Source organism: Artemia franciscana, chromosome 13 (genome assembly GCF_032884065.1).
Source record: "Artemia franciscana chromosome 13, ASM3288406v1, whole genome shotgun sequence".
Classification (NCBI taxonomy): Eukaryota; Metazoa; Arthropoda; class Branchiopoda; order Anostraca; family Artemiidae; genus Artemia; species Artemia franciscana.
In genome coordinates this window covers 36417410-36437880 of record NC_088875.1, presented here as the reverse complement: position 1 = coordinate 36437880, position 20471 = coordinate 36417410, and the positions used below count along the sequence as shown (strand labels likewise).

Sequence of the window (20471 nt, the reverse complement as noted above, 5' to 3'; positions counted from 1 at the left end):
GACAATTAGATGTTGCATGTTCAAGAGTCGGTAAACCTGACAATCTATTTGTATGTACAGACAATGGGACAGCGAAGAATGTTGTATATTCGCAAGTTTTACGCAGTTAATTTGTATTAAATGGGCCCACATTAATTGTGGGCCCATCGCTGTTCAAGGTACTCCGCTGAATCATTAATGTATAAAGTGAAGAGCTTCGGTGACGGTGTGCCTCCTTGACGGACTCCTTTAGAGGATCTGAATGGCCTAGATACTCCCTGTTTAGTAATGATAACTATCGATAAAGTAATTTCATACATGCTAATTAACAATCAAACAGTTCGTGGTTACAAACTGTAGTAAGGAGCGACCAGGCTGCATTTTTAGAATCGCATTTTGTGCTGATTTTAAATATATAAGTTTCATCAAATTTAGTCCTACCCATCAAAAGATACGAGCCTGAGAAAATTTGCCTCATTTAGGAAAATAGGGGGAAACACACCTAAAAGTCATATAGTCTTAACGAAAATCACATCATCAGATTTAGCGTATCAAAGAACCCTACTGTAGAAGTTTCAAGCTCCTATCTATAAAAACGAGGAATTTTGTATTTTTTGCCAGAAGACACATCATGGATGCGCGTTTATTTATTTTTTTTTTTTTGTTCTTTTGTTTTATTTTTTTTTTCTGTTTTCTCAGGGGTGATCGTATCGACCCAGAGGTCCTAGAATGTCACAAGAGGGCTCACTCTAACATAAATTAAAAATTATAGTGCCCTTTTTAGCGACCAAAAAATTGGAGGGCACCTAGGCCCCCTCTCACGCCAATTTTTCCCCAAAGTCACCGGGACAAAATTTTGAGATAGCCATTTTGTTCAGCATAGTCGAAAAACCTAAAAATTATGCCTTTTGGGACGACTTAATCGCCCACAGTCCCTGGGGGAGGAGCCGCAAATTACAGACTTTGACAATTATTTACATATAGAAATGGTTATTTGGAAGTGTCCAGACGTTTTCAGGGGTACTTTTTCGCGTTGAGGGGGAGGGGGGTACGTGGGAGGATCTTTCCATAGAGGAATTTATCATGAAGGAAGAGAATTTCCAAGAAGGGGCCACAGGATTTTCTAGCATTATTTAAAAAAAACATGAGAAAAAAGTTTTTTCAGTTGTAATTAAGGAGCAGCATTAAAACCTAAAACAGACAAAAATTATTACGTGTATAAGGGGGTTTGTCCCTCCACAATACCTAGCTTTTTACGCTATAAGTATTTTTGGTAATTTCAACTATTTATTCTATGGCCTTTGTGATTCAGGGGTCATTCTTAAAGAATTGGGACAAAATTCAAGCTTTAGTGTAAAGAGCGAGGTGATCGAGGGGGCGAACCCCCTCATATACAGAATAAGAATATACAAGTATAGAAGTTGGTGACGTAAGGTAATTAATAAGTTACGTATATTTATCACCAACAAAAATGTTCGTAAAAAAAATAAAAAGTTCTAGTTGCCTTTTTAAGTAACCAAAAATTAGAGGGCAACTAGATCTCCTCCCCCACCTCTTTTTTTTTATCGAAATCGTCCGGTCAAAACTATGAAAAAGCCATTTAGCAAAAAAAATGCAAGTTTCGTTTTAACTATTCATGTGTCTTGAGCCAAAATCGAAACATGTATTAATTCAAAAACGTTCAGATATTAAATAAAAAAAAAGGTTTTTTTAACTGCAAGTAAGGAGCGACATTAAAACTTAAAACAAACAGATATTATTCCGTATATGGAAGGGGTTGTCTCCTCAACGCCTCGCTCTTGACGCTAAAGTTTGACTCTTTCTAACTGCTCTACTTTTTAAAACAATAAAAAACTTTAGCGTAAAGAGCGAGGCGTTGAGGAGGAGACAACCCCTTTCATATACGGAATAATTTCTGTTCGTTTTAAGTTTTAATGTTGCTCCCTACCTGCAGTTAAAAAAAACTTGTTTTTTTATATTTAAATTTGATAAATGGCCGAGGTGGCCCTATCTTAACTTGATAACAAAACAAAATTGGGCTATCAATGCTATCAAATGCTTCTTGAATGTCAAGGAAAGCGACATAGAGCTTAACCTTTCCCCTACAATATTTTCCTATGAGAGGTTGATGTATGAAAACCCGGTCTTGTGTTGAGTACCCCTTACGACATCCCCCCCTGCGTCTCACGTATAATATTTCCCCTATCAAGCCATATAAGCCATACATATATTTCCCCTATCAGGCCATGTAAGCCATATATATCTAATATCAGGAACGGTTGAAGGTTTAAGTTGAAATTTTCACGGAAGGTTGTGGGCGGTGCTAAACTAAGTGTAAACACACTATGTGTATCCAGATTGTCAAAAAGAGCATATCTGCAATATCTCAGGAACGGATAAGGGTATTTCTTTGAAACTCTTAGGGGAGGTTGAACTAAATCAAAAGACATTAAATGCATCCAGGTTGTCATTATGGTGTATATTTAAAATTCTATGAATGGCTAAGAGTATTAACCTGAAACGGTCAGAGAATGGTGATGGAGCTGTTGATCTGAATCAAAAGACGGTATCTCCAATACCTCAGAAACGGTCGAGGGTAGAAAATTGAAATTTTGAGGAAGATTTTGAACAGAGTCAAAAGACACCATATGAATTCGGATGGTGAACAGGGTGTATCTGCAAGATCTCTTGAACGATAAAGAGTATTAGGCTGAAACTTTCTGTGGATTCTGTGGATGATGTTGAACTAAACCAAAAGACACTCTGCATGTCCAGGTTGTCAAATCGGTGTGTATGCAATATTTCAGGATCGGTGAAACTTTTAGGAAATTCTGAGGGGGGTTATGAGCGAAATCATATGGCACAATGTACATCCAGGTTATCAAAATGGCATCCAAATAAATCAAAAGACACTATGTGCATCCAGTTGTTTAAAGGGTTTGTTTGCAATATCACAGGAAAGGTATAGTCTATTAAGTTGAAACTTCTAGGGAATGTTTTGGGGAAGTAATTTACTAAATTAAAAGATACTATCTATATCCAGAATGGCATTAGACTGAAATAAAAGACACTACGTGCATCCAGGTTTCCATAAGGATTTATCTGCAATCCTGGATTTGCAGATATCTTTGGGTTGGATTTTGAACTGAACACAAAGACATTATGTGCATCCAGCTTGTCAAAAGGGATTAGCTACAATGTCTCAGTAACGTCTAAGAATACTAAATTGAATCTTTCAGGGTGTTTGGAGGGAATGCATTCGATCGCTATTAATCAAATCTCCTTTTTGTTCTTTTTATTTTAGTGTCACTCACGAAGGTAAAGTAATAGTGGCTGGTTTTGCCTCTCGTCAAATCCCTCAGATAATGACTAGTGACCTTCTTCCGAAATCATACTCTTTGATTGGTGTTTCACTCACTCATTACAGATTGGCTGACCGTGAAGTCTACAGGTTGTATTTTTTTTTTGCTCTTATGTTTAAGTATTTTAAAGAAATATTTTCTGCTTTTTTTCTTAGCTTTTTTTTGTTCTGTTGCAAGTGAAGAATTTTGTACGTGAATCTGACTTCTAAGAACTGTGGGACCCCGATTCGAGCTCGATACTTCAGCGGGTTCCAGATCCAACAAACCCAGGCTAAATGAAGAAAATACAGTAGCTGAAAATGGTTTGTAGCGAATCCATTTTTGAACCCGGAGCTATGAAAGCGTATAATATAGTGTTGAGTGTCAATCCGTGTCAAGACCTGCTGGATGAAAGTGAGACTTAGGATTGATTATACGAATTTTAACTCTGACATGTTTACGTATTCTGGAATGTTGTTCTTTCAGCGCGTATCGAAACTGATTTCAGAATCAACTCGCATTCTGAATACTTTTACATCAAATTGAAAATAATTAATTGGCTATTTTTAAGAAGTTCACTACGAGTTTTGACTATAATGTTTGAGGAGCATCAGAAATGAAGAATTTAAATGCAATATTACTAAATTTTAAAAGTATCGACGAAAATTTGTCATGGTGCAGGCTTTTGCTGCTATTCCTTCGGATATATTTTGTAATGTTTCATTTAATCTTAAGCTAAGCTCAGTCCAGGCTTTTGAGTTTTCATCCAGCGAAAGTTCGACTTGCTGGGACCTTATCTCCTCTGCTATCTCTCTCCCTTCTTTAATTGAAAGTATGCTCTGTATATTTAATGGGTTTTTAATTCAGTTTGGGATCCTCGAAGATTTTATATCAGAGTTGTCATCCCCTTTTTCTATCCTCTTTGACAGCCTGTGCTTCTCCCTTGATTTACTAACTGTTTAAGTATGAAGTAGACATGAATATGCTAGCATGATTAAGTTTATGTGTCCCTAACCGACGATTTCTTTTCAGGCAAGTTTGCAATGACGTGATTGAGCTGTATCAGGAACGTTTGATATCTCCACACGTCTCTAAGGTCTTCCCTCTTGACGAAGTCAACGAAGCTATGGAATTCATAAAGCTAAAAAAGTCAACGGGAAAAGTTGTACTCTCTCTAGCAAAAAATTCGACCTAATTTATTTTAAAATTATATTATTGTTCTTTTGAAATATTTGTTTTGTAAACATAGAACATGCTGTCCAAAAATTTACGACAGTGGCTTGTGTGGTAGTGTCTAAATATTTATAATTATGGTCCTAAAAGCTCTTAATGGGGTGCACTACTAGGGCCAAAATGCCAAGGTGGCAACCCTGTAGCATCAAATATAAAAGTCTAAGTAGTAGTGAAGTAAAAAAAAAACCTAGCTTTATTTTGCTTGCTACCCATTTAGTACGTCAAATCACCAGCATAGACCAAGAAACAAAGTTATTTTACAACCCTCATCAGGTAAACTTTTAGTTCTCCCCAAAACAAAGAGACAGTATATAATCTTAAGTAAGCAGAAAAATACTTAATCTTATAACGATCACGATCCCTAAGCATTTCAACTGATATCATTGTGATGAATAAATAGACTAGTTAATTTTCATATAAACAATACAAATAGTGATGTCACTTAAACATTAGATAATGGTATAAACTACGGGGATGCAGAGTCCTTAAATCGCTAACGCTGACTTTGATTCCTAATGCCCCATAAATTTTCGCCAATTTTCAACCGGAACAACTTCACACAGAGAATCTGCTGTTAGAAGAGAAACAACAGCGAGGATCACAACAAACCCCGTAAATTGCATGTTTTTGTGAAGGATAAATAGAAGGAGGAATTGAATCCATGCCAGAATTTCCTAATTAAATTGAAGTTGCTGATTTGCCACCACATGATTTAAAACTAAAGAATAAAACGATAATTTTGCAAATACGGGATTCCAGGATTGTATATATGCAAGCCAGCTGCATCCCGAGTGCCAGGGAAAGAGCGAAGTTCGGTCTCCTGGTACTATTCACTAAACCGTGCGATTCGTTCGAATCAGCATAGTTTCAGACATTGTGTAATCGCACTATGAAATGATAGACTCAGACAATGTTTCCTACAAAGTAGCCTCCAACTAAATATAGATATTGCGTGTGTTATTTATCCAAATATTTGTGTATTCATAATATTAATTAAACCATAGATCAAATTTTCTATGACAATATATCACATTTTCAAATAACTAAAACATCAATTTCACAGGCTACAATTTAGACCCAAAAATTTCAAAATTCTGTTCCTTTAAATTTATTTCAGTTAACAGGTATGGTGCAAATTGACTAGCAGCTAAGACTGACCAGAATCGGATCCATTGTTTATTTGCTTTCCCTCAATCTTACCGTCGATCATGCAATATCACCTTGAAAACTTGTTCAACTTTCTTCATTTTTAGTATTTCAGACGAAGTCGTCTTTTCTTACTGACTTTCTCGGGGAGTTCCAGTCCCTTAGTCATCCTTTTCAATACTCAAAAGGAAAAATAGGCGCATTTGAAGTGATTTTTCCGGGTAAAGCAGTATCTAGTGAGCGTAAAGCTGTTTTTTACTCGGCCGAGTTAGTCGGAAAAAGTCACAATGAAGACAGGGTTTAACGCTGATGGGATATGCCATTGAAACAGTACGTTTGTTTGACATGCATAAGTGAATCCCGGTTTTTGCTTTCAGACGATTTCTCAACTTAGTTTTGATGTTAGTCAGTTTAGATAAACTTTATCTCTCAGATAAGCTTGTTTAGTGTCCACGTGGTACATATTTGTAATTTCTTGGGTCATAGTTAAACTCGAAACCTTCACTGATGTTCAGTACTTCTCGTCTGACGAATGCAACACATAATTGTATTCTTGGTCGACATAAAGCTTGCTGTCAGGCTGTGTATCTTTGTATCCTAGACTGAAACTGGAAGTCCAAGATGATTATCTTATTCAGGACAAACCCAAGGAACCTGATCTCTGGTTATTTAGTATGCAAAATTATCTTGGAGGTTGTATTTCAACTCCATATCTGCAGTGAAGGGCCCTTTGTAATGTATGTGAAAAAGATTAATCAGAGGAAACCACACTTCTAAAGTATGTTTCATAGCTGGCTTTGACGAAAGCTGCCATATGTTGATTATGTACACAAGTTAATGCTGAAAAGATTACATACGTTTCTTTACCTGTTTCAACAGAGTTCCGCACCAGATTCTACACAGCATAGTTTTAAGAGCCATCAAAAACGCTCCAACACATCAGGAAGAAATCTTGACTCATAACTAGCACACAGTGCTAGCGAATTCCTTGTGCATCCAAGAATGAAAAGTTGAGGTGGTTCCGCCTTGAACAGTGAACCAAGGCCACTAAAAACTCGAGAATGTAGAGGGGTGTTGTCGCAAGCCATCGTCGTCATCTTAGCTATGGGAACTGTATTATTTTTCTGGTTATTTTCCAGCCCAAGAAACCAGTTCACACAAGCAAAGCTTCTAGACTCGTATATTTTACCTTTTTTTCTGATTTCCTCTTTGGAATGTATGTGAAAAATATTAATCAGAAGAGACCACACTTCCAAAGTATGTTTCATAGCTGGCCTTGACGAAAGCTGCTATATGTTGGTTATGTGCAGAAGTTAATGCTGAGAAGATTACATACGTTTCTTTATCTGTTTCAACACAGAGTTCCGAATCAGATTCCACACAGCATAGTTTTAAGAGCCATTAAAAACGCTCCAACACATCTGGAAGAAATCTTGACTCATAACTAGCACACAGTGCTAGCAAATTTCTTGTGCATCCAAGAATGAAAAGTTGAGGTGGTTCCACCTGGAACAATGAACCAAGGCCACTATAAACTCCGGAATGTACAGGGGTGTTATCGCAAGCCATCGTCATCATCTTAGCTATGGGAACTGTATTATTTTTCTGGCTGTTTTCCAGCCCGAGAAACCAGCTCACACAAGCAAAGCTTGTAGGCTCGTATATTTTACTTTTTTTGTTATTTCCTAAATTTGTGGTTTCAAGTATAACTAAATATCTGATTTGCCACTAGTCTTTTATCAAGGTTTTATATGACTGTTGAACCTTCTTTTGAAGGAATCAACAAAAAAATTTCAGGGATATCGTCCCTAGGAAAAGTATTCACAATCGAGATGCAACGTCAAATGAAACTCTTTTTTAAATGCTCTGTTTCCGGTGTACCAACCTCAATACAATTGGACTGAGCTGTGTACCTTGGGTAACGATTGAACCTGCCATATTAACCATATCCCGAATCTTTTAGAATGGTGCTAACAATGTTTTCGGAGCATCAGCATAAAACAGGCATCCATACTTGGCGACGGGTCTGATGCAAGACTTGTAAAATGACATGATCGAGTTGAGTGGTAGAAGGTTTTTGAAGCAAAAGGGGATCCCCAGCTCTCTTCCGCAGAAGGTTCTCACCCAATAAAGGTGGGTTCCCCAAAAGAGAGATCAGTGGACAAGTGAAAGCCAAGGAGACGTAGCTCGTTGACTGTCTTTATAGCTTCGTTCATGAAGATGAGGTTAGGGTGTATGCATGGCACTTTCGATATGGCGATCCTCAGCTCCATTTTTTTCAATCCATTGAAATTGACCATCCAGGCATCGGACAAATTTTCAGTTTCCAAAATATCCGTCTGTAGGGGCAGGGAGGCTTGGATCGGGTCTTCATGTTTTGGGATGACTACATGTGTCACGGTATCATCGGCAATGTGATACAGAGGGGTCGTTAATTGTCTCCCGTGTCATTTAAACAGAGAACGAAAAGCGTAGGTCCCAATATGCAAAGTTGGAGTACGCCTGCATTTATTGGATATTCTTGGGAAGGAAACATGTCAAGCACAACCTCTAGTAAACGATAAGAACAAAAACTCTCAACCACCTTGAACAGACGTCCTCTGACACCATACGTGTAAAATTTCTTTGGTAGACCGCAATGCCATACTTTGCTGGAAGCTGTGGCAGTGTCGAATGACAATAATTTGTTGCCATATCTTTTTGCTAGAAGTTCGATCCAGTCTTGGGGTGTTTGGCCGTTAAGCTGTCCAGCTTTGAACGCTCCCGGTGGAATCCACATTGGTGATCGCCAAAAGGTTATTTGACTCCAGATATCGATACTATTACAACTTTACGGAGCTCCTGTTACTCTATTTATCGTCTATGATAATATAAAAGGTCTTGATAGTAGGTCAATTAATCTCTGGTGTTTATGTGGTGCCCTCAGATCATTAGTTATTCCTTTGTTTTGGTCCGTTTCAGCTTAATCTGCTCAACAATGTTCGAGTTGACAATGGAGCTTAGTACCGGTATTAAAGAATCAACCTTCTTTGAAGATGTATCCTCATGGACAAACCATGCAGCTAGCCGCATATCTATCGAAGATGTATTTTTTTTAATTAAGACTGAATAAAAGGATTAAGGGGAACATAACTCCTGTCCATTTGTAACCCTCTCTTTGATTGTATTTCTTTGGCTTCGAGTGAGCATACAGTATTTAGAACCACGCAAGGATTTGCAAGAAAATCTAGACTGTACCAAATTTCTTTCATTTGGTATCACCTTACAAAATGTTTTATCTGGTAGTCTTTTTCCCACATGCTGGCAAAGTGTCACTTTTGGGAGCTCTATTTTGGTCACCACCATCTGATGTGCTTCGTATCATGTACAAGCCCTTTTTGTTTGTTTTCGCTACTGAGATCTGTATCTAGGGGTGTCATGTACGGCGGGATTTGAGTCGGTATACTAGCGGTGCGAAATCCCACTGTTTTAGTGGCTTTTTTTTCATTTCTTTTTTTACTGAGGTAAACGGTCTGATGGAAGTATATGACGTAAAATCAGTGAAAGAAGATAAGTTTCAGTTGGTAAAAACAAAATGAAGTCAATAGCAATATCAACCAAATCGATCCGTAAAAATGACCAGTTAGCCTGTAAAATCTATTTCCCACCACTCGGACATTCGGCTTGTGACGCCTCTGTCTGGAACAGCAGAATGAACTACTTCTCAGACTTTCAGCTTTGAGGGGGAAGACTAAGCTGTTTCAGAGATTTTAAAAACAAAATCACCATTGCTCTGTTGCTTTTTCTTAGCTTTCACTCATATCTCTTAAAAGAGAACAAAAGAAGTATTTTTGATACTGATTTTGCCGAGGTAAAAGTTAAGAAGCACAGCCTAAGCACTTTATAATTAGGCCAAAATTTACTAATAGACCCACTGGGGCCGGGCCTATGCGTGCATAATGCTAGAGGGCGCAATAAATTGCCACTGAGTGATTTATTTTCTTAACAAAAACTGGACCGATGTGAATTAAAGTCAAAATGCCCGGTGCGCTCCGTCGCTGCACTGCTTATCCACAAAAAAAAAACAACAACACCGGAGTTCTGTGGCCACTTATAAACTTTCAGATTTCTCTCGGGAGTGGCAGTTGAGAATTCGGTATCACCTCTCTATATCAATACTTTGGCTCATCAGTTGCGTTTTTTTCAGTACTTCCACTATCCGAATTTTTGGGGAATTCCTCGAAAATCTCAAAAAAAAAATGCTTGGATCTAGGAACGTTCAAGCTTCAAATCTGGCCCTGTGTATGCTAAGCATTGCTAATGCCGTGGCATATGATTCCTGAAAAATAACTTTTTTCTTATCAAAACTTGCAGCTTAAACCAGCTCTTAACAAGTGATAGCAGAGACAGAGCCAGGGATAAAGCACTTGCTTAATGAAGGGTGACACGTCTTCAATTTGCTATTGTTGTTGTTGTTGTTGTTGTTTTGTAGTTATTCATTTGCTAACCATATCAAATGGAAGAGGTGGTCGTGGAAAATTTGAAGCCAGACTGAACAGAATACAAACTGAAAATTCCTAGCAGCCATTTCAAAGCCAGAAATGGTTAGAAAGCAACTTGACCATTCTCCAAGGCGAAGTAAGCTTCTGGGTACTTCCACGCACATCGTTATCAATCAAAAGTTTTAAACAACTGTTTTTTTTAAATTAATTTAAATGTCTAATAAGTATGCATTCTAAGTCAGCATGACCTTTCGTCAATGCTAGGAGACCTAAAGTATGCTCATTATTTACTCTACGTAGATGTGTTTTAGTTGAGCAGACAGGCGTGTTTAGTCTCGCCTGCCCGATCGGCTTGAACCTCTTCGGGATCGTTACGTTGGTAAATATCTACCAAAGTTTTACAAAGATGTTCTCATGAAATAACCCTCATACCTGAGTAAATCCAAAGATGTTATGTTCATCCGACACGGTATCAAAATGCAGCATCTGTATATTCTCGGTAACAGGAAAGGGAATCGACTTGAAATCTCCATGTACTGCACTGGGAACAAAGGGACTTCCAGTATTGTTCTGGTGAGACAGAATTGGGGGGGGGGGCTTAAAACTTTTATTCTCGATTGATCTAAATTATAATTGTCAAGGGATTCCTTTTTAGTAAACTAAAATTAGAGTTATTTCGGAATAAAACATAGAAAGTGAGGAAAGAACTTAAATGTCACTTCATTTATAAGACAACCTTAACAATAGAAAGCTAAGAAAGTGTTCATATTCTGTGTTTTGGTAAAAACTGGGAAACAAGTCGCAGTCTACTTTGGCAATATAGATTGCCACCTGTCTTCCAATTGTTTGGTCAACAAGCTTACCCTTTCAGATTATAGTTAGTGAGAAATTTTCTTCTTTTTGTTGTTTTTAGGAGATTTTAGAACCTTCTTTATGTTTCTTTGTAAACCCTATGGCCTCCTTTTCAAGTTTACTGCTTGATAAAGCTCCCATAAAACAGGACGATCCATATTCACTTCCTAAATTTTGGCATGCTGGCCAATTGGCGTCTTTTTGTGCTGTACCAAGAAATGGGAAACTGGAGCGGCAGTAGCGTTCTAAGTTACTCAGATTACCAGGTTTCCGACCCTGCTTTCGAGAAAACGCTAAGTGTACACGCGGCTTTACTTTTCAGCGTCTGTGAACTGTGAAGTAACCTTAAGGCCAATGGAAGAGGGAAAGGAAAAAAATTTATAGGCTATCTGAAAATAATGAATTTTAAAGAACAAAATGGAACTTAACTATCCATTCAACGCTTGCAAAAGCTTGTTAACGGACACTTTAGAAACTATGAGTGATACTGTGGCTTTGATATCTGATTTTTATACAGAAGGTAAACTAGGCGTGTATGCTATTTAGGGTTCAAGTTACAGGCTAGTGAAGGCTGTAGCCTACATAGATCTAAAGGAGATAGTAAATGGTAGGATCATGGATTAAGATTTTGGTTATAGTTATAATTATTGTTCTTCAGAAGGATACACTAGAAAGTTCTGAGAGCAACAAAGATTTTCTAAAATACTTGGAATAAGACCCTCAGAACTCAGACAGTGCTCTACCTTGACTAAAATGTAGCCTATCTTGGTAATAATTTACAGGTTAAAATACCATTTAGCTTCTCTACTTTTTGTTGTCTTGGAGAGAGGTTAGATTATGAAAACAAACCTTTCATATATAGGTCGAGCCTAGAGACTAAAGCATGTCCTGGGAAGGTATTTTGGAGTACCTACCTTGGTAAAATTCTAGTTGAGTGACTTTCTGCTATCTCAGAAAGGGTTTAGATTAGGAAAATGAAACTTTCAAAGATTGGTCTACAGGCTAAAGTATATCCCAGGAAGGTATTTTGAAGTACTCACCTTGGTAAAATTCTAGTTAATTGACTTCTTGCTATCTCAGAAAGGGTTTAGGTTAGGAAAATGACACTTTCAGGGATGAATCTACAAACTAAAGTATGTCCTGGGAAGGTATTTTGAAGCAACTACCTCCACTCCTTCTCCCTCTAGAGGGCCCTGACCTTTGATGACCTTTAAAAATAGGTGTATTATAAAACTGAAACCCTGCAAAATAGATCTTCTTCTTAATTGAAGTACAAAAAAATTGTTTTCAGCTTCTTAACTTTGCTCAATTCCATTTTATATGGTTTTAAAGATATGCAAATACATTTCCTAAATTTTGAAAAAAAAAAAAACACATTGATATGGCTCAAAATTCTACTCAAATAAAAGGAATTGCATTTTCAGAACTAAAGGCTGAGAAAAAGCAACTAGTAACTGAACATTAATGTAAAATGTTGTTTTGTCAAAATTTCAATAAGTATAGACCTATCATGTAGGCAAATTTCAGAGCCCTCTAGAGGGAGAAGGAGTAGAAGTGGGTACTTTAAAATACCTTCACAGGACATACTTTAGCCTGTAGACCCATCCCTGTTTCATTTTCCTAACATAAACCCTTTCCAAGATAGCAAGAAGTCAATTAACTAGAATTTTACCCTCACCTCCACTCCTTCTCCCTCTATAGAGCCCTGAAATTCACCTACATGAAAGGTCATCAAAGGTCAGGGCCCTCTAGAGGTAGAAGGAGTAGAGGTAGGTACTTCAAAATACCTTCCTGGGATATACTTTAGCCTATAGACTCATCCCTGAAAGTTTCATTTTTCCTAACCTAACCCCTTTCTGAGATAGCAAGAAGTCAATCAACTAGAATTTTACCCTTACCTCCTCTCCTTCTCCCTCTAGAGGGCACCTTTGATAACTTCTAAAAATGTTTGTGTTGTGAAAGTGAAACTTTGCAAAACAGATCTTTGGCTTAGGCTAAATGAAGTAGGCAACAAGAAAACTTTTTTCAGCTTCATAACTTTGCTCAATCTCAATTTATGAGGTTTATGAGATCTGCAAATGTCTTTCCTAAATTTAGAAAAAGAATCATTAAAATGGCTTAAAATTCTACTCCAATAACAGAATTATATTTTCAGAACTAAAACCATAGAAAAGAAACTAATAGGGTAAAGCAACTGGTAGTTGGACACAGACCTAATCTTGGACAGAAACTTTGATTGGATTGCAACATGTCCAATACTCAGACAAAAGACTTTAATCTTGGACACAGTATCTATACACAGTCTCAGCAAGAGACTTGCTTTTTCTTGGTTGCTTCCAAAAAACCTGTTTAGACATTCTTTTCTGAGATCTATGACTCAGGCTATTTGTCTTGTTATTAGACATTTTAATGTCTTGAAATTTGTTATTCTAAATTGGATTTTCAGAGAGAAAATAGTGGATCCATGATTTTTGTTGGGGGAGTGGTGTGCATAATGGGTTGCTTAGATAAATTTGCAAACAAAAAATACCCGCATATTCAAAGGGAACCTTGCCAATTATGTGTTGTAGATAGGTAGTGGAAATGGTCTAAAGTGCTAAAGAGTTTGGCCTTAATTTAGTGTTCTAGGATGAACAGAGGAGGTGATATGTCATATAATGCAGAGTTTTAATTGGATGAAAATAGGCAGTAAAGTGGCCACCATTTCCACACAAAAATCCAAAACTTAAATCAATAATCTTTACACTACTCATACATTTTCTTCTATTATGCAAATCCCCTAAAAAACTACTAGGATATGTTGTAAAAGCCACCCCTCTTTGCAAAAAAAAGAGCAAACCCAAAAAACCAAAACAGACTGCCAAAAAAGTAAAATAGGCCTATCAATTTCTTTGCCTCAGTGCTGTAGCAAGACTCAATAACAAATTTTTTACAGTAAAAACAAGTAAATATTGTGCTTTTCAGTCCTGTTGTGACAGCACAATCCTGAAATATCATTTTGACAGCCTAAAGAAGTTAGGATTTTAAATTTCTCCTCCTTGTTATTACAAAATGAAGATTTTCACCTTGCAGTTGGTTTTTGCAGTAATATGGACAGATTCCATTGATGAACCTAAATTTAATTAAATACTTTTTGGCAGTATGCAACATTAGTCAAATCTAACAGAGACCATACAAAGTGACTAAAATCTTGTTTCAAACCTGTTTGCAAGAAGAAACAGTCTTAATATTGAAAAATTTATGAAAACTCAACTATTAAAAATCAATTACAAAAAAAAAATTACTTTTGTCCAGACCCAAACCAGAGCAAGCATTCCTAACCACAAATCCAACACCATGTCATGGGGGGCTGTGCCCCCATGCCCTCCTTGGATCTGCCCCTGTTGAGATTGAAAGATCTAGCTGTCATTTGAAGACTCTGCTCTGAAGGCTGCTTTGAGGTGAAGACGCTTACATGAATGAATTTCAGATGCTTAAAACAGTTTCATTTTTCTTAAAACCATATAACAAATATGTCTACTCAAATTTAGGAAACATCCATTGCACTAATTCAGCCACATCAAGGAATTCTGACCACCTGCCAATGATCTATCTTGAAGATGCAATTAAAGAGATTCAAACAAGAAATAAAACCTAGTAAGAGTTGGGTCAACAACTTATAGTTGATAGTATATCTTCCTTTTTAAGTTTTAAAACTTAAAAGGAAGCTCTAAAAAGAACAGAAAATATTCTGTATATGAAAGGAATTGTCCCTCCTTCAATGCCTTGCTCTAAAACTTCATATAAGAATTCTAGCAAATTCCCCTGGTGTAAAATATCTCATGAGAAATTTACCCCCTAGAAACTTACCTCCCATGAGAAATTCTCCCCATGAAAAATTTCACTAGCAGAAAATCTCCCCCCACTCAAAAAATGTATGTATACTTCCCTATAATAGGCTATGTAAGCAATGGGCAAATTTTATAACTTAGACCTATTCCCAGGAGGATTGTGGGATCTTGAAAGGTATAATTGCTTGGCCTTTCAACTATTGTGAACAAAATAATACTTCTACTACTAACAAATTATGCAGCACCAAGCCGCCTGAGGCCAACATGGCTAAGCTCAGTCCTCTTCCATCCCAATCTATTCAAAGCTCCCCTCTTTACACTCTCCCAAAAAATTCCCATTTCATTTAAAGCTTTCTTTATGAAATCCTTGCACCCTAACTGTGGATGACAAGCTTTCTGTTTAGCCTTAGATGGCTGGCCAAAAAGGACAATCTTTGGTAATCTGTCATCCTTCTTCTGCAGAGTATGTCCTAGCTATCTTAACCTTTCTCTCATTACAGCCATAGAAAGCAGGATGCTACCTGAAAATCTTGATTGGACCATTCAGATAAAAAAAAATTCTAGTTGTGGATTCCTTCCAGATTTTTTTTTGCATAGGCTATGATTCCACCTCAAAAGTAGCACACTTATATTTGAAGAAAGATCTGTTTTCACTTAAGTTGTGATCCTCTTTAAGATCACAAGGCATCCCAATGTGCAGCAAATATTTTCAGGAAATCCCCCCCCCCTCCAATGAAAATATTCTCCCACAGAAATTTTCTCTATTGAGAATTTTATTAAGAACTTAAATGTTTGGGTGGTTCTTTTTCAAATTGTCACATACAACTTTTTATTATATTTAGCTAATGCCCAAACTTCTTTGTTTTTTCCTACTTAAGAAAAACAGAAAAACCTTTTTGCTGAAAGAAGTAGGTCTGGTCCTTTTTTTATAAGTCAGAAGTGATTGGAGATCAATCAGCCATGGGGGTATTTCCAGGGGTAAATACCCCCCCCCCCCTCCCCCAAAACAAAAAATAGAATCATCATTTAAACACTTTCAGAAATGCTTAGACTTATTTTGCCTATTCATAATAAGTAAGCAATATGGAGCAACCTCCCTGACATAATAGGCTAATTTATGTTTGTTTTAAATCATATATTGTATCTTACATTCTATTGAAACAAAAATTTTCTTTGTCCTCTTTCAAATTTTAAGTTTAAATTAACAACACTAAAATTAAGTTAGTTACTCAGACAATGCTAACATTAAAAAAGATGTTTTCAGTTGCTAGCTAGCTAAACAAATGAATTTATAATTAACATTAAAGGAAATGACAACAAGCTATTGTTGTCTTCTAATGACAGGTTTTGGTTTTAAAGGGACAAGACTGGAAAGATACTTGAACCTAACTACCAAGATACTACAAAGATACCAAGACCGGAACCTAACTGGAAATTTAGACAAAATGTTGTTTTGGTAAAATTTCAATAGCTATAGACCTTTCAAGTAGGCAAATTTTTAAGACTTAGAAATCAGAAAAGGGTTTTCATAGAAGCCTGGCGATACCTTCCCAGAGTATGTCTTTGGTCCTGGATTTATTACTGAAAGTTCCACTTTCCTAACCTTCCCCTTTCCAAGATAGTGAAAAGTACCTAAACTAGAATTTTACCATTTACAGTTTGCCCTACTCCAAAGGAAACACTATAAAAAAAATTTTAGTACAGCTTTAAAAAAAACAAACTATAACACTTATTTGGGCTAGGAAAAAAAGACCTCTTTATGGGAAAGACCACTATTCTTTGGCTTTCAAGAAAAATAGAGACATGTTTTTGGACTGCCCCTATTTTAATACAGCATGACATAATGTGAGTGTAGTTACAAGATCCCTGCCTTTTATATGCCTTCTTGGTAAAATTTTCACCCATAATTTGTCATCATAAATTCAAAATGCAGTCTCTGTTTCGACAAGCAATTGAAGAGAAAAAAATATTTGTGATTTATAGAATAAATATCAAGCTATAAAAGTTGCATTTTTAGAATCAGAAGACAAACAGCTTTCTGTGAATATGTGAACAAAACTGAAACACTGAAAGAATATGTACAACAAAATAGGATAATTGGTAACTCCAAAAAGGCCCTTCTAGGTAGGTCAATAAACTTGTAATTTCAAGTGTTTGATCTTAAATGACTTTAAAAGTAAACATATTGATGCATAGCTTAGATTTTAGCTATTCATTGATACATACAATTCTTCTCAATTCTTATTTGGTAACAAGATGTGAGGGTTTGATTTGATTTTTTAAATTGCATAGGCTACTGGGTTTTACCCTATATCATTCCTAAAAGCATTATTTTGCCCCCATCTTATTGTGTAAACATATAGCTCAAAGTATGTATGTTCCATGCATCAGGCCTAGAGAGGCCTCCATGCATTAGACCTACAGAATATTTAATTTGGATAATAAATATATACATTGGCCTCATCACATAATAGGTCTATTCAAAGAAAGTGTATACGTCATTTGACACTTTTTTATACTCCTTCAAGATTCAATAGTTGTATCTACATCAAATTGCATTTTAGTTCTTAGTAGGGCCCCAAAAGGTAACTTCTCAGCCTACCTTGTCTATATTTTTTTGACCACAATATAAATTTATAAAAAAAATTAGTTAAAATCTAATAAAATATTAAAATTAGCTTTTGAACAAGACCTTAAACAGCTCAATGATGATTCCGTACCCTGACAAGGAGAAAAAACAATACCAAAAAGAAAATGTATCAATGATAATTATGCTAAATTGTCAATTTCAAGGTGTGAATTTCAACAAGAATTTCATTCTTGTTGTTCAAGGTGAGAGCTGTAAGTTTTCTATTTAGGGTTTTCAACAATCACTATTCAAATGGTTTACTATTTGCTTTGATGCATATAAAGGGTGTCTGGCTTTTTTTAAAAATTTCTGCAAATTTGTTTTCAAAATAATATTGTACTATCAAGACCCATTAAAAAAAAAATCAGCCAAAAATGTCAATTTTTCCCACTAGACAGTTTCTTAGAAACACGTTTTTAAATTTTTGTTTATCATGTACTGTTGAGCCCCTTTAGGGACTCAAAACAAAATTAGCCTCAGAACCAATTATTAAATTTAGAAAAAGCCTAAAAAGGTATCAAATGATGTATCCACTTTCTTCCTAGCTAACTTATGTGATTATGTAAATATTTACCATTTGGGCTATATATTTGCACATTGCCTCATTCACCAACTGATGAGGGAGGAGCAACTCTAAATAAGTAACTGTAAACCAGTAAGCTACCTATAACTTTCCTAAACATGGACAACATGTTCCTTATCTTGGATATAGGTTTAGGTATGGTAGTTGGGATTGGCTGACCACAATCTTAGAAAAATTTGGTTGTCAACATGTAAATTTTGATAAAAATTGTCCCTGTAGCCTTGCCTAGTTATATATAATTGTTCTGCTTCACAATACTTGTCTTGCATTAAGCCTGTCTGCAGTAGCAACTTTAGGCTTTATAATCGGGGGGGGGGGCAAGATATACAATAGGAGTGGAAAACTATAAAATAAAAGTAATTTAATGTCAAAAGACCTGGGGGGGGGCAGCTGCCCACATGTGCTGGCCTGGAACCACTACTGCCTGTCTATGACCAAAAATTTGTTGAAAGTTTAAAACCTGTTGTCCAAGATTAGATTCTACTATTGAGTGTGAGTGCATTCAAAATATTCAGCATTGTTTAAAGCTAAAATATTTAAGCCTATCACATTCTTATTGAGAAAATTTAGACAACTTCAATGGTGAAATATTTTTAGGTCGTATAATAGAGATTTGACTGTAATAGATTTAATATTTAGATAATAGGATTGACAGAGTAGATTTAGTCTTAACAAAGTAGGTGTAGGCTTGGAATATTAGACTTATGTTTGACTTAGTAGATTCAGACATGATATAATATATTTAAGATCTATATAATAGGATGGATAAAGTAGATTTAGGCTTAACATAATAGATGTAGGCTTGAAGTATTAGACTTATGTCTAAAATAGTAGGTTCAGGTATGATATAATAGATTTAAGATTTAGATGATAGGATTGACAAAGTAGGTTTAGGCTTAATATAATAGATGTAGGCTTGGAATATTTGACTTATATAGTAGACTGAGGCATGATATAACAGATTTAATATTTAGATAACAGGATTGACAATGTAGATTTAGGCCTAATATAATAGATGTAGGCTTTGAATATTAGACTTATGTCTGAAATAGTATATTTAGGCATGATATAATATATCTAACATAATAGGATTGACAGAGTAGTTTTAGGCTTAACAAAGTAGATGCAGGCTTGGAATATTAGACATTGGTTTTGCCAAAGGACAACTGAGCTTGTATGTGTTATCTTTTTTCCTTAGTGTATAGTGTAAATTGAAAGAAAGTTCTCTCTCTCTCTGTCTCTCCCTCTCTCTCTCTCTCTCTCACTCTCTCTCTCTCTCTCTCTCTCTCTCTTATGTTGGTCCCCTTCCTGCACTGGCATCTGGGATAATTGCTTTTCCTGAGGCCAAAATAGTTTCAATGATTTAAATGACATGAAAATTGGAGCTAGAAATGTTACGACGTTAAAAATGACTATCGTATTGACTTTTGACAGACAAATTCAGATGATTTGAAACGGACTTATTAGGAGTTTCAGAAACTCATCCCAGGGATAGGAAGCATGAAATTAGGTGATATAGAATTTTTTTATTCAGGCAGGAAGGATGGGGTACACAGGCAGGGAGCAGGGCTCGTGATGAATGAGGAAGCTGCTAAGTCTTGTTTAGGCTGGGAAGGTATTAATAATAGAATACTAATTGCTCATTTTATGACTAAAAAGTACAGGGTATCCGTTATAGTAATATGTACCCCTGTTGAACTGACTGACAGACATACTAGTGACTCGGATGAATTTTACATACAGTTACAGGAGCAAATAGACAGGGTACCAGGTAGAAACATGGTATTTTTACAAAAAGATTTTAGTGCCCAGGCTGGTTGAAATAGGGATAGATGGTATCTTAGCCTAGGCAAATTTCGCATAGGAAAAGAAAGCAGTAATGGCTACAGACTTTTGGAATTTTGTAGGTACAACAACCTAATTATAACCAATACACTGTTTGGTCATAAAATGGCCCATAAGTTGACATGGTATTCATGTGACGCTGAGACAGCAAACCTTATTGATTATGCCATTGTAAACTGAAGACTAGCAGGATCAATACAAGATACTATGGTACATAGGAGTGTTGTTATTAATGTTAAAAGTAAAGGTCACCATCTAGTGGTGTCTAGGATTAATTTAAAGCTTAAATTTTTCGGAAGGGTAACTACCTCCCAGGAAGTTATGATGTTGGTAGACTCCAGGGTGAAAATTTGTAGGGACTTCCCAGGAACAGTTGAATACTAAACTTGAGAGTTTAAAATTTGACAATGTGGAAGATGGATGGAATAATTTTAGAAAAACAATTTGTGAAGTTGTTGATGGTGTCTTATGGAAGAAAGTTAAGAGTGCAGCTAGGAATATTAGTTGAAAAGCTTTATGTTCAATAGAGAGTAGAAGGGGTTTGTACAAGAA

General features: G+C 36.2%; 2 protein-coding genes across 4 annotated transcripts in view; both read left to right on the top strand.

Annotated features, from left to right (window-relative positions):
- LOC136034879 (quinone oxidoreductase-like protein 2 homolog) overlaps positions 1-4549 on the top strand; it is a 34451-nt gene extending 29902 nt beyond the window's left edge. For both annotated transcript variants that reach the window (XM_065716364.1, XM_065716365.1), the window contains exons 7-8: positions 3284-3430; positions 4353-4549. In XM_065716364.1, coding sequence (XP_065572436.1) covers positions 3284-3430; positions 4353-4515 — 310 coding nt within the window. In that variant the 3' untranslated portion in view covers positions 4516-4549. The remainder of the gene's footprint in view (positions 1-3283; positions 3431-4352) is intronic.
- The window catches only part of LOC136034885 (E3 SUMO-protein ligase NSE2-like), a 235066-nt gene that overhangs the window by 181437 nt on the left and 33158 nt on the right, over positions 1-20471 (top strand). Inside the window, exon 2 of one of the 2 annotated variants that reach the window (XM_065716375.1) lies at positions 11421-11552. In XM_065716375.1, coding sequence (XP_065572447.1) covers positions 11450-11552 — 103 coding nt within the window. In that variant the 5' untranslated portion in view covers positions 11421-11449. Of the gene's footprint in view, positions 1-11367; positions 11553-20471 lie in introns of those variants that run through there. The other variant, XM_065716373.1, reaches the window with a different exon arrangement.